At 35.8% G+C, this 13,893-nt stretch overlaps 2 protein-coding genes across 2 annotated transcripts; one reads left to right on the forward strand and one right to left on the reverse strand.

The window, feature by feature from the left end:
* Nucleotides 1-8,783: 8,783 nt before the first annotated feature.
* On the reverse strand, nt 8,784-12,824 carry TUP1_1 (general transcription repressor). The gene is made up of 3 exons (XM_066117956.1): nt 12,303-12,824; nt 11,188-12,221; nt 8,784-11,087 (listed from the first exon to the last, which is right to left on the reverse strand). The coding sequence occupies exons 1-3, from the start codon at nt 12,433-12,435 to the stop codon at nt 10,395-10,397; spliced, it is 1,860 nt and encodes a 619-aa protein (XP_065977750.1). The 5' UTR covers nt 12,436-12,824; the 3' UTR covers nt 8,784-10,394.
* Nucleotides 9,153-9,951, forward strand: RMP1_1 (RNase MRP subunit; the record flags this gene model as incomplete). The annotated part of the gene is made up of 2 exons (XM_066117955.1): nt 9,153-9,487; nt 9,546-9,951. The coding sequence occupies 2 exons, from the start codon at nt 9,153-9,155 to the stop codon at nt 9,949-9,951; spliced, it is 741 nt and encodes a 246-aa protein (XP_065977751.1).
* Nucleotides 12,825-13,893: the final 1,069 nt, after the last annotated feature.

Here is a 13,893-nt window from a genome sequence, read left to right on the forward strand (position 1 = left end):
TAGGTAAGCTTAAGCTTATATAAGAAAGTTTCTTACATTACCCTTATAGCTATTATATAATTTAAGCTTAAGGAATTTTAATATATTATTATTATTAATAAAGAATATAAGTGTAAGATTTTAAACTATTATAAGTTTCTCTTCTTATACCTTAAGTTTTTTATAGAGATTATTTTATTAGTTAAAAAGCTATTAATTCTACTTCTTAAGCTTAATAATCTTATTATAAAGGTACTTTATTATCTTCTTAGGGTTAATAGTCTTTTCGCTTAAAGTAAATATCTTAAAAATTATTACTACTTAAAGTTTTAAGATAACTTATTAAATAGAATTAATTAAAATATAATAATAGCTTAGGTTTTAAGGTATAATAGGTTTATTTCTTAAAAAGTAAATTAAATTAAATATTATAAAGTAGCTTTTTAAGTAATATTATAATAAAACTATTAAGAGTATAACTCTTAATAATAAAACTATTACTTTAATTAATTAATAGAGATTTAAATTATTTAACTATAAAAATACCTTCTCCTTAAGTATTCGTTTATCTCTTTATTATAAACCTAAATTATTTAAATTACCTAATAATCCTAATAATCCCGTCTCGTTAAATTATTTATATAATTTAATAAGCTATTACGTAACCTAATGTCCTTGTTAGGGTAGCTATGCCCAGACCTCTAAATATATTGTATTTTTTGTATTTTTTACTATACTATATTGTATTATATTATAATGTAATATATTACAATACATTACAAGATTAGAATACCTATAAATGTATTATAAGGCTATAAAATATTTAATATTATAAATAAATGCTTATATAAGCATATTATATATTAAAATAAAGCTAAAAATCACGTGATTTTAAATCTTTAAAAATTAACCTTAGAATGTGGATATTAAGCGAGATATTAAGCTTTAAAGTTATGTCTTAAAATAAAAAGTAAGTAAAGCGGGGCGAATTTTCAATTGCTTATAACTTTTTAATATGGTAACTTATAATAGTAAAAAGTGGGACATTTTAAAGAGCTAATTTAGCTCTTTTAAATGATATAAAATTTCCCCTTATAACCCTTATAATTAGCCTTATAATTCTAAGTTAAAAAAACAAGGGTCTTTTTTACTTATAATACATTTATAAGTATTTTAGTAATGTAATGTAATGTATTTAAATACAATACACGAAAATACAATACAATATAAAATACAATACATAATACACTTGTATTTACTATATTCGTAAGAGCTCTGGCTATGCCTACCCTTACCAGTGCGGCCTAGCTTCCCGCGTCTCATGTAGTGACGTTCGTAACATTAATCTTAAGGTTACTAATAAACTAATTTAAGTATATAACGTACGGTAACGTAAGATAAATTGATTAAATGATTTAAGACGTAATAATAAAGAAAACTTATAATATAATTATAAGCGCGATTAAAAAACGCTATAAATTACACATAAACTTAATTAATAGGTAAATAAGCTATAAAGTAAGTAATAGTATTAGGGTTATTAGAAATTAAGGAAATTATCCCTTAAACGTAGCTAAAAGAGCCGTAGCTTTAATAAATAACCCCTTAAGAGCCTAGGTAGCGCCTATAATAGTAGCGGAATAATTAACAGCTTATAAATGTATATACATTTATTAAAAACACTAAAAATCGCGTTTTTAAGCGATTTAAGCCTTACTATTATGTAACGGTGGCTTAGGTTCTAAGGCATAGTAGGTCTGTTTCTTAGGAAGTAAGTTAGGTTAAATGCTATAGAGTAGCTTTTAAGTAGTATTATAATAAGGCCGTTAAGAGTATAACTCTTAATAATAAGACTATTAATTAGATTAATTAATAGAGATTTAAACTATTTAACTATAGGAATACCTTCTCCTTAAGTACTCGTTTATCTCTTTATTATAGTCTTAGATTAATTAGCTTAACTATTAATCCCTTTAAACCTTAATCAACTAGCTTAACCTTTAATCTTATTAAGTCTTATCTTAGATCGTTAACTTAATACTTTAAGTCTTTAATCGCCTTTTAGGTTACGTAGCTAGTCACGTACCCTTACCTTCTTCTCGTGCCTACGGGTCGTGCTTATCTTAGCTAGTATAGTCCCGTCCCGTCTCTCGTGTAGTGTTGTTTATAATATTATGCCCCTTCTCTATTAGTTTTATCCTTAAGGCTATTAAAACAGGCTAGCTAAGGGCTTAGGTAATTCTTCTCTCCTTTATTATTAGGTGCTATTATACCCGCTAATCGTGTCGTTAAGTAAAGGTTAAGAACGCGTTCTTAGAAGTTTAAGTAGTGTAAGGCTTTATTATATTTAATTCTTTTTAACCCCAAGACTATAGAGAAGGCTTCTTATTTCTACTATAAGGAAAAGGGTATTACCTCTTATTAATTGTCTTCTTTTAATTTCTCCTATTACGCTTAGTACGTAATGGATTATAAGTCTTATTATAACGTGTAGGGTATCTCGCTAGCTTAGCTTTATTAGATAGCCGATTATTATATGCGTTTTAAAAGGGAGCTTAAGTCTATTAAAGAAGAGCGTTATTTAATAGACGTAAAGATAGAGTGTCTACGAAAATAAAAGAGATTATAATTCGAGAAAATAATACGTGTGGTTGCGCGTAGTATTAATAACGTTAAAGAGTTAAAACGTGTAAAACGTAAGGAAGCGGAATAGCTTTAAAAGGCTATAAGGGTTCTTTTTACTCCTTTTAAGAATTTAGATCCTACTTTAGTTTATTTCTTAAATGTTAAATTTAATATTAAGTTATTAGATAATGCTTAGAAGATTAATTAAGATACGTTTCTTAGAAATAAAACTATTTAAGTAACGTTAAGTAATTCGTGAGATTTTTAGCTAGTTTTTAGGTGTTTTTAAAGTTTAAATATCCTTTTTATTTAACGAGATAATAATAATTCTTTGTGTCTTCTTATGCTTTAAGTATTTATTTAACTTTATATTTATTAGTATCTTTTATTATAATGTTTATAGCAATTATAAATTTATCTAATACTTTCTCTAGTAGTAATATATGAAATATAGGATAGATTCTCATTCTATTTAGTAATAATAGTTCGTAGTTAGTATTTAAGATTTTTCGTTTAATAAGAAATAGTTTAATTTTCTTTTAGTTAAGTTTATTATTAGGTTACTTAGTTTTAATATTTTTACGAATAAGGTATACTTTATATCTCTCCTTTAGAATTAGCGCTAGTAATCTCTTTCTATTCGCGTAGTGTTTTATTTGGTTCTATAAAAATATCTATTTTTATTATAAGTGTTTTTATATTTCTATTATAATTACTATATGCGTTATAGCTACTAGCGCGTTTACATTTTATGTTACATGTATTTCAATAATAGGGTTAAATCCGTAATTTACCCTAAATAGTAACATCTTTATATTATTAATCTTAGAGCTATTATAAGCCTATTATACTAGTAGTAGCTATTCTACCCAATTATTCTATTAGTAGTTAATATAGCTTCGCAAATATTATTCAAGTATTTAGTTTAAGATTTCTATTTATCTATTTAATTGTAGGTAAAATACTATTAATAAGCTTTATTTAATCTTTATAGTTTCTATAAGGCATTTCTAAAAGTTTAAGGTGAATAATTTATTGTAATTTAATATAAGCTTTATTAGTAATTTATATTATATAATAACTATTTTAAAGAATATATACGCTAAGTCCTTAGTATTACTTAATTCCTTATATAGAATATAGTAGGCGTATTTTATAAGTTTATCCATAATAATTAAAATGCTATTATAAGCTACTCCTATTATAGGTTCTTTTAACTTTAGTAGTTTAACGATAAAGTCTATTATAATAGTTTACTATGCTCTTTTAGGTGGTGATATTAGTTGTAATTCTCCGTATAGTGCGTGTTGTGCTAATTTATTATACGTGTCGCATTTCTTAATAACTTCTTATACTATTTTTCTGCTTTCTAGAAAGTCGTACGATCTTCTTAGCCTACTAATCGTTTTCCCTACACCTTAATATTCGTGTAGTAAGTGCTCGTGTATTTCCTTAATAAGCTATTCTTAAAGTGTACTAGAAATATACTACCGTTTATTATATAAGAAGGTTTTACCTTCCTTAAATAGATGCGTTTTCGTTTTTTAATTATTTAAATAGCTGTTATTATTAATGCATAATACGATCTAATACATTCATGTTTTATTTAGCTTAACTTACTAGGTTATATTAATTTCTCGAGTGCTTAGTATAAGGTTCCTATTCTTAGTAGCGCGTAGTAAGGGTGTATTACTTACTTGCTTATTCGATTTTAAGTTCTCTCTTTAGCTAAGCACGTTTACTCTTTTATTTTTAAATTCTTTATAATATATAATTTTAAAGTTATAATTTATAAGGGTTCTATACCATTTAATCTATCGTTTATTTAAATCCTTTATAGTTAAGAACGATATAAGATTCTTATAGTTAGTATAGACCTTAATTTAATGCTTTACTCCTATAAAATAATGTCTTTATTCTTTAAAGCACTTAATAATAGCTATAAGTTCTTTATTATAGATTCTATAATTAAGTTTAGGTTCATAGAGTTTCTTTAAAAAGAATATAATTAGGTGTAATCTTCCTTAATTATCTCGTTATTTAAGCTATTCGCCTAGTATAAAGTCTAAGGCGTTTATTTTAAGCTTATAAGGTTTATCTTAATTAAGTGCTTTTAATATAGGTTCTAACGTAATTAAATCTTTTATCTTTTAGAATACTATAGCTTTTAGTTCGTTCTATTAAAAGCTAACTTCTTTCTTTATTAGGTTTATAAGAGGTTATAAAATGTCTTTATATTTACTTAAGAACTTACAATAAAAGTTTATAAATGCTATAAATCCTTTAACTTCTTTTAAATTCTTTAATATAGGCTATTCCTTAATAGTTTTAATCTTATTTAGGCTTATTTGTATTTCTCTATATATAAGCACGTACCCTAGAAAGTGTATAGTATTCTAATAGAACTAGTATTTTAAGGCTTTAACTAAGAGTTTATTATTCTATAGAGTTTATAGTACCTTATATATATATCGTTTATATTCCTTAAGGGTATTTAAATAAATAAGAATATTATTAAGGTATATAACTATAAATACTCCTAGTTATTTCCGTAAGATTATATTAATTATTCTTTAAAAGATTACTAGTGCGTTAATAAGCTTAAAAGGTATTACTAAATATTTATAGTATCCTCTACTAGTTTAAAATGCTATTATTTACTTATAGCTTTCTTTTATTTGTATAAGGTTATAAGCTTCTTTTAAGTTAAGTATAGTAAACTATTTAGCTTTTCTAACTTTATCTCTAATTTCTATTATAAGCGGTAACGGGTATTAATTCTTAATTATAATCTTATTTAAGTGTTAGTAATTAATATATAGTTATAGTTTCTTATTCTTCTTTAATACCTATAAGATTAGGTATTCTATTAAAGACTTTAATAGTCTTATATATCCCTTTTATAATATATCCTTTAAATACTCCTTAAGCGCCTTATCTTACTTAAGGTTCTAAGAATAAATCTTATTAAACGTTAGTTTAATACTAGGCTAAAGTTTAATCTTATAATCTTAGCGTAAATACTCTAGTAGTCCTATTTCTAGCTCTCTATTAAATAGCTTATTATACTTTAAGTATTCCTTAGGAATCTCCGTTATCTTAGCTTTTAGCTCTCTAGTAATTATATATATTCCTAGAGGCTTATTATAGTCTAAATAAGGTACCCTTTATAAGCTGCTCTTAGCTTTATAACCGTATCCTAGTAAATCCTATTAAAGTTAGCTGGTTCTCTAATTAACTTATAAATTACTCGCTTACAATTAGGGTATCTCTAATATAATATCGTGTTTTAAAATCACTATAATATCTAGTATAACTTGGTGTTTTATGCCTTATATATTAACTAAAAGCTACGTAACTTTTATATTAACTACTTCTTAGCTATACTTTACCGTAGTTTCTTCTATAATTATAAGTTAATAGGGCTTATCTTTAGGTGTTTAAGGTAATTATAATCTATTAATAAGATTTAGCGAGATAAAATTTTCTTATACTCTGCTATTAATTATTACCTAGATCCTTTATTCTATTATAGTTATATTAATTATAAGGTGTGCTATGCTACTAATATTTATAGTATATAGAGACCTATTAGATCTCCGTTAAGAAATTGGTTTTAATTGTAATAATAGCTATTATTTCCCGATTTATTAATTCTATCCTTATATCGTTCTTTAGCGCGTTATTCTAGGCGCTATTATTAGTAGTTATCTTCTAACGTATTATTAGAGCTTTCTTAGTAATCGCTTAATCTACTATTTATATTAATTAAACTTAAGCTAAGTAAGTTACTTATAGTTATATAGTTCCCTTTCTCCTTATATTATAGGGTTATAGCTTAGGTAGTATATACGTTATTCTTAGTATAGTATAACTTTTCGTTTAATATCTTTAAATTAGTTTATTATAATTTTAGTTATATTATAAGGGTTATTCTTCTTCCCTTTTATTCTCGTAGAAACTATTTATTACCTTACTTACTATTAAGATATATATAGTAATTATTATTGTAATAGAAGGTCTAATTAAGGAGTTTATATTTAATTTTAAGTTTATTTTTCTTAATTAAATAATTCTCTTCTTCTTAAATTCGTTCTAGTAAAGGTTTACTTTTTAGTAAGGGTATTTAATATTCCTAAAAGTTATTAGATACTAGTTAGATTTTAAATTTCTAATCTTTATTTAAATTAATATTATTTATTAACGTGAAGCTTCCTTTATTACTTATTATACTAAGATTTTACGTGGGTAAGTTTTCTTAGTTTATAGTATAAAGCTTCTTACCTTTAGAAATTAGCTTTTATAGCTTCTTTAAGGCTTTACATTTATTTATAAAGTGTCTAGTTTTACTATAATTATAATAAGTCTTTCCCTTTTTCTTATTCGTAGCATTAAGTTCTATAGGTTTAGCGTGGTACCTATATACTATTAATATTTAGTATAGCTTATTACTATTAGGTTTATTAAACCTAGCATATAATTTAAATTTCCTATAACTTTTTTCGTAACGTTACTTATATAAATAATTATTTGCCTTAATAACCATTTTAATAAAGTTATTAAATAACTTAAAATAATCTTCTTAATAAATGTTATCCTTTACTTCTTCTTTAAGTCCTTAATAAAAGACTTTTATTTTAGGTTTAGTATTCTAGTTAAGTTTTATTATAATACGTTTAAACTCCCTAGCGTAATAAGCTATAGATCTAGTCTACTTAAGTTAAGTAAGCTATTATATAGCTTCTTTATACTTATTAGGGTTTTTAAATGTAATAAGAAGTTATTCTTTAAAGGTTTCGTAATTAAAGAAGATGTAAATAACTTTTACTTTAGCTTTAATACTATGCTTAAGATATACGTGAAGGGTTAGCTTCTACTATTCTATTACTTTCCTAGTTAAGAGGTTATTAATATAAAGAATCTGTAACTTAAGTATTATATAGATTTTTTTATTAACTTATAGGTAAGCTTAGGCTTATATAAGAAAGTTTCTTATATTACCCTTATAACTATTATATAATTTAAGCTTAGGGAATTTTAGTATATTATTATTATTAATAAAGAATATAAGTGTAAGATTTTAAACTATTATAAGTTTCTCTTCTTATACCTTAAGTTTCTCGTAGAGATTATTTTATCGGTTAAGAAGCTATTAATTCTACTTCTTAAGCTTAATAATCTTATTATAAAGGTACTTTATTATCTCTTTAAGGTTAATAGTCTTTCCGCTTAAAGTAGACATCTTAAAAGTTATTACTACTTAAAGTTTTAAGGTAACTTACTAAATAAAATTAATTAAAATATAATGGTAGCTTAGGTTTTAAGGCATAGTAGGTCTATTTCTTAGAAAGTAAGTTAGGTTAAATGCTATAGAGTAGCTTTTAAGTAGTATTATAATAAGGCCGTTAAGAGTATAACTCTTAATAGTAAGACTATTACTTAAATTAATTAATAGAGATTTAAACTATTTAACTATAAGAATACCTTCTTCTTAAGTACTCGTTTATCTCTTTATTATAGTCTTAGATTAATTAGCTTAACTATTAATCCCTTTAAACCTTAATTAACTAGCTTAACCTTTAACTCTATTAAGTCTCGTCTTAGATCGCTAACTTAACACTTTGAGTCTTTAATCGCCTTTTAGGTCACGTGGCTAGTCACGTGCCCCTGCCTTCTTCTCGTGCCCACGGGTCGTGCCTGTCCTAGCTGGTGCGGTCCCGTCCCGTCTCTCGTGTAGTGTCGTTCGTAACATATTACTCGCTTAAGCTTATATTATTAAAAAAATAATAGATTTAACTTAAATATTAATTGAATTTTTAAAAAGCGGGCGCGACCATGTGAGTGTATGTGAAAATGTATGGTGGGGTGTGGGCAGTTAGCCACTAGGCCAAATCGAGCGGTAGTAGCACGAATAGCTAGGGTTGGTAGCACGAATAGCTAGGGTTGGTAGCACGAATAGCACGACCCTTGCAGAGCTGGACATTATGAACGCTGCGCGGTTCAAGTCACCTACCTAGGCACCGAGGTAGATTTCCATCCAGCCGCCTTCGGGGCATGGGGGAGGGCCAAGCAAATCAGCACCCGCGTACGGAGTACTTGGGCTTGGATTCGATCTGTGTGACTCTGGGCCCTGGATTGGAGAACCAAGATGCCCACTTGCACTACTCAAACTATTGTATTATCGCCAACTTTAGAATGAATAAAAAGTGCTCTCAGCTGATAGCAAAATGTGGCGCTGCGACCTGGCCACTATCTTAGTGCTTGACCCACATTATTTATACACTCCAAAAAAAAAAAAGCCCGGAGTTGCACATGCCGACCAATTCTCCAACCGCTCCGCAGAGAGCGTCCAACATATAGTTATTCCAACCCCCTCCTGGTAGTGTCCAGGGCACAACGTGGTTGTGGAACCCAATCCATCATCAGCATCCGTCTACGGAGTACGGCCAGAGCTCTCTCTACCTCCGCCAACGAGAGACAAAGGCAGCTTATCCGCAATGAGCGATCAGCTCGAACACTCTGCTTGGCGATGAGCCATGATTGACATAATGGCCTATCGAAACCAGTCCTCCGAGCCACAGCAATTGCGCAAACCACCCTCTTCAGCACCCGCTGACCCTGAACGAACTCAAGCTACCAACCATCCTCACGCAAGTACGACGCTCAATACCATCTTGCCGCTGCTAGACGCGTTCAACCATCGTCATCACAACCAGCACCGCACCTCCCACTGGTGGGCGACATTTGGAATACTTCGTCGCTCCCTCCGGGCCCTCGCCGAGTGTTTGGACCAACCGGTCGTGGATAGCAGTCGCAATCGCACCGACCATGCCGTCGTCCGGGCCTCGTGGCTGAATACACATGTCCTGCCAAGTGCTTTTCTGTGAGTTTTGGTTTCCATCATCCCCCCTCAAGCGCTCCCACTGACCGCCAAGATGTAGTGCATTCAGTCAACTTACTGCGGACAATCAACATGCTCCGTTGGGCCTGTTTCTGCTGACCGTGCTTAGCCAGGTCCATGGTTTCTTATCAGGCATGTTACCGCAGAACGCAGCACCAGCCAAAGCAAAGCTACCAATGCAAAAGTCTCCAAATCCTCCGTCGCCGAATCATCCATCCGTTATTGGCACTGAACACACAGACCGGGGTGTGGTAGTTTCCAGAGAGACTATAATACAAACAGGCGACGACGCCGTGGACCTCCAGTCTAAGAAGCGCAGCCGAGACGAGATCAAGTCACATGCCAGAGCAACGTCCAACATGGACAGGGAGAAGGACAAGAAGCCCAGGAAAAAGAAGAAGAAAGCTGGTGACGAATTGTCTAGTTTATTTGACTCCCTGTCGTAGTTTAATTTGCCTCGGCCCTCCGAAGACATTATTTAGTGGCAAAGACCATGGAAACTTCTAGTCACACCACCGTGAGAAATGGGTCATTGTTCCGTTCCTGTTGACGATATCACATCAGACCCAGCAAATCATACTAAATACACGAAATTTCAAGTAATAACAAGAGTTATTTATAATAAAGTAGAGACCAAAAATATAGAAAAAGCTACCTGCAAATTACCTACACACGATCCCTAAAGCCCGTACAAAGTCTTTTGCGTCTTTGTCTTTTCTGCCTGTGCGCCATCCTCAGTGATTTTCCCAACGGCTCTGGACAAGCACTGTAGTAACTTGCCGCTTCAAGTATCAATAGCCCACTCCCTTCTCCAACTAGTCAGAAATCCTGCGCTCATACTGTCCAGGATCGAGACGTGTAGATCCATGCCGCAGTGCTGGTCTGCCCATTAAAATGGACGATATGACCAGATTCGCGCCTTCATATCGCCGGATCCCGTAGCAAAGTAGGCACCCTGGGGGCTTGGAGCTACTGAAATCACGGAGTTCTTATGCCCCTGCAACATCAGCTGTGTGGTACCAGTGCGAGGATCCCAAAACTGAACACCTCGATCCTTCGAGCCTGACAACACCCAGTTGGCATCAGGTGTCAAAGCAACCGATAGAACAAAGTCGCGATGGCCCTCAAATGTCTTAACACACTTCCCACCTTTAGGGGCGGCACTTTGCCCCCCACGTGCGGAACTAAGCTCCCACATCTTAATCGTTCGGTCCAAACTGCCACTGACGAGGTCTTTCCCATTTGGCGAGAATGCCACCGAGTAGACAGAGTCCTTGTGCCCGTCAGGGCCTTCCAGACGCTCGACCAGAAATCCGGAGTGAATATCCCAAACGCGAACACTCTTATCCAGGGATCCAGCAGCAACATACTGCGTGTCGGGGGAGATTGCAACGGTCGTGACCCCATCTTCAATTGTCAAGGTCAATGTATTGGTGCCTTGCTCGATATCCCACAGCCTGACTGTTCGGTCGCCACTACCAGATGCAATCGTTCGGCCGTCGCGTGCAAAATCGAGTGAGTAAATATCTTGCTCATGACCAGAGAAATGGTTGCGAATAGTTCGAGATTGAATGTCCCAAACCTAGATTTTCACAAATTAGTTTCATTTCCACCCAAATAATATGAAAAGGAGAGCACTGGCTTCCTAGGACAGATGAGTTTTTGCGGGGCGATCAACTTACTCGAATCAGCTTATCTTCAGCGCCGGTGGCCAGGTAGCGGCCGTCAGGACTGAAGCACACACTTCTAATATACAGATCGGCGGTCATATCTTGAGCATTGTGGTCCTCCAGCACGCACACCTTCTCACCAGTTTGGACGTCAAAGATCTGAGCAGATCTGTTGCAGCCGGTGGCCACATATTTACCATCATGGCTGAACCTTACACAGCATACCACACTCTCGTGGGTGAGCGAATGGACGAGATCCACGTCCAAGACTCGCTGGACAGCCGGGTTGAAGATGGCATACCAATCACTGCCCGTCTTTTTGTTGTGTGGCGCGACAGCGTCGACTTCGAGGTCACCCAATGCATTGCCAACAGGGGGTGGTCGAGGACCGCCCATACGAGCGTGGTCGGGCGTTGGATGGCTAACCTGAGGCGATTGTGCATTGCCTGGATACGGGACAGGAGTATTGATCTGGGGGGTGGCAGGGCCAACGGCATTAGGTGGCCGGCCAACTCCGCGTCGTCCTGGCCCTGGTGAAGCTGTGCTCTGAGGCGGTTGAGGGCCCATTCCGTTGGAGACGGGCCCCTGAGGATAGCCTTGCTGGTATGGCGGCTGTTGCGCATTAGGATGCGGCGGGGGAACAGGAAGTCCAGGAGGCCCTTGGCCCATCTGATGTTGAGGTCCCATCTGCTGCTCTTGCGGAGGAGCATGCGGCTGCTGCTGTGGAGGTGCCAGTCCAGCTTGATTCCCGCCAGCCATTATGCCACTAAAGAGGCCGTTTCCGGGAGCAATCGACGGAGGTTGCTGAGAAGGGCCGGGATGCTGGGGAGGGCCGGGCATGCCAGGCTGAGGGCCACCTTTGCGCGCGTTTTCAAGTTGATGACGGAGCATGCTGATTTCTTCCTCATATCTAAAGGGAAAAAGTTTAGAACATGGCGTAAATACAAAGAGGGAGCAAACGTACTTTTGCTTGAGGGTCATATGTGTCTGCTCCATTGCATACACCTTTTCCCTGACCAGCTGCATCTCGCTGACTTGGGCAGAAACTGTTGGTGCGTACCACCGGATCAGTCAACCATTACTTGAAATTGGGTCGCAAACAAGACTAGAATGAAATATTGACATACTTTGGTGCTCAAAACCTTCGGTCTGGCGAAGCTGGGTCTCAAATTCGGCTCTGATTTGGTCGAGGAGTTCGTTGAGGCGCGCCGAGTTGCCAGGGGGAACAGCCCCCATACCCCGATGAGAGTACATAGACATGTTCAGCGCTTCGGTCCGCGAACGACAATGTCGCAATGCCACTGGGGATCGCTATTATACTTATGCGCTATGTTCTGAAAGGCGTGGCGTTGTCGAGGTTGCAGTGCGATCGTGGCCAGCGGTGCAATCTTCGATTCAGTAGTCGGAACGATGAGGCTGGCGCGCCAACAACGCCGACAACTGGCAGTGGGGCTCACTAGATGGATGTATGGGTGGTGGTCAACAAGCGACTGACTGCGGAATGAAGCTGCGCGGGAAGCAGGATGTAGGCCCTGTGATGCCAGTCGTGTTATCGCGGCGATGGACGATGGGCGACGGGTGATGGCGACGAGCAGGAAGCAAAGTTGAGATGTTTGTCGGCGGTGGAGACGATGGCAACTGGGAAGGGGGAGGGGGGGGGGAAAAGGTGAAGAGGAAAGGTAACGGAGGAAGCAAAGAGTCGCCGGGGATGATGGGATTAGTGGAGATTTGGAAGCGAGACTAGCAGCTGTGGGCTGCAAGGCCAGCGGGCGGCGGGCCACTTGCATGGGGCATGGTCTGTGGCGCATGGAGCGCTGAGACCCCGGGTGGTGGATGCAGGGGTTGAGAGGTTGAGAGGACACCAGGGCATGGACATGCAGCAGGGGCCGGTGGGACGTGCTTTAGCGCGTGTGTCTCAGCTTCGAAGCACCAGGTTGACATGTGTTGATGGACGCCTGAACCAGACAGACACTGGAGCACGAGGCTACTTTGCTTGGGTGCTGTGCTTTCAATGTTGCTCCCAAGTGATATGGTCTGGGGACAGAATCTGAAAGGGTGTGGGATAATGGAAGTGTTAGAATAGAATAGCAGGGGCGTGTGGTGGAAATACATGGCGCATCCAATGTTGAGTTGCCTCTAGGCGTCATGTAATATGCCAAGTACCTACCTACCTAGTTAGTACTTAAGTAGATATAGGCACCTAGTACTCCGTAGGTAGTAGTAGATAGGTACCTAGTACGTACGCACTCAAATAGTCATAAGCAACAGACCAGCATATCGACGACTCGGGGGCTGGGGGGTTTGCTCCATGTTCGTGAGCCCATCGTCAATCGGACAGGATAACCGATAACAATTGATTGCACATGTGTCGCGGCAGCCTGGGCGTGTGGACATCTGAATCTAACACAGGGCGTCCCCCGAGGATCCTTCGCAGTCAATCCTTTGCCGACCAGGGCAGAGGGCCACAAGGCAGGAACAAGCATCCATGTCTTCAACATTGAATGTTGAACCAGACAGAAGAAACTGGGGAGGCGTGGCCGCCAAAAATCTTTAGCATGCAAAACGCCTCCCCGCTGAATCTCCGGTGACCTAAATTTGTTGCTCTGTGTCTGGTGGCGCCGTCGATTCGAGTTTTTCAATGTTGGGGGTGGCTCAAGTCCCGCTGCTCGTCGGCAGTATTACGTTTTTGCACACGAGCCTAATGCACATTATATAGAT

The sequence above is a fragment of the Metarhizium acridum genome, assembly GCF_019434415.1.
Source record: "Metarhizium acridum strain ARSEF 324 chromosome Unknown scaffold_13, whole genome shotgun sequence".
NCBI classification, from domain to species: Eukaryota; Fungi; Ascomycota; class Sordariomycetes; order Hypocreales; family Clavicipitaceae; genus Metarhizium; species Metarhizium acridum.

Bases quoted from the DNA above. Each gene is read 5' to 3' on its own strand.
- TUP1_1 (XM_066117956.1), bottom strand. From the start codon at position 12,435: ATGTCTATGTACTCTCATCGGGGTATGGGGGCTGTTCCCCCTGGCAAC. The intron at 12,222-12,302 runs GTATGTCAATAT...ACGCACCAACAG, and splicing joins CGAAGGTTTTGAGCACCAAA to TTTCTGCCCAAGTCAGCGAG. The intron at 11,088-11,187 runs GTAAGTTGATCG...GTGAAAATCTAG, and splicing joins CTGAAGATAAGCTGATTCGA to GTTTGGGACATTCAATCTCG.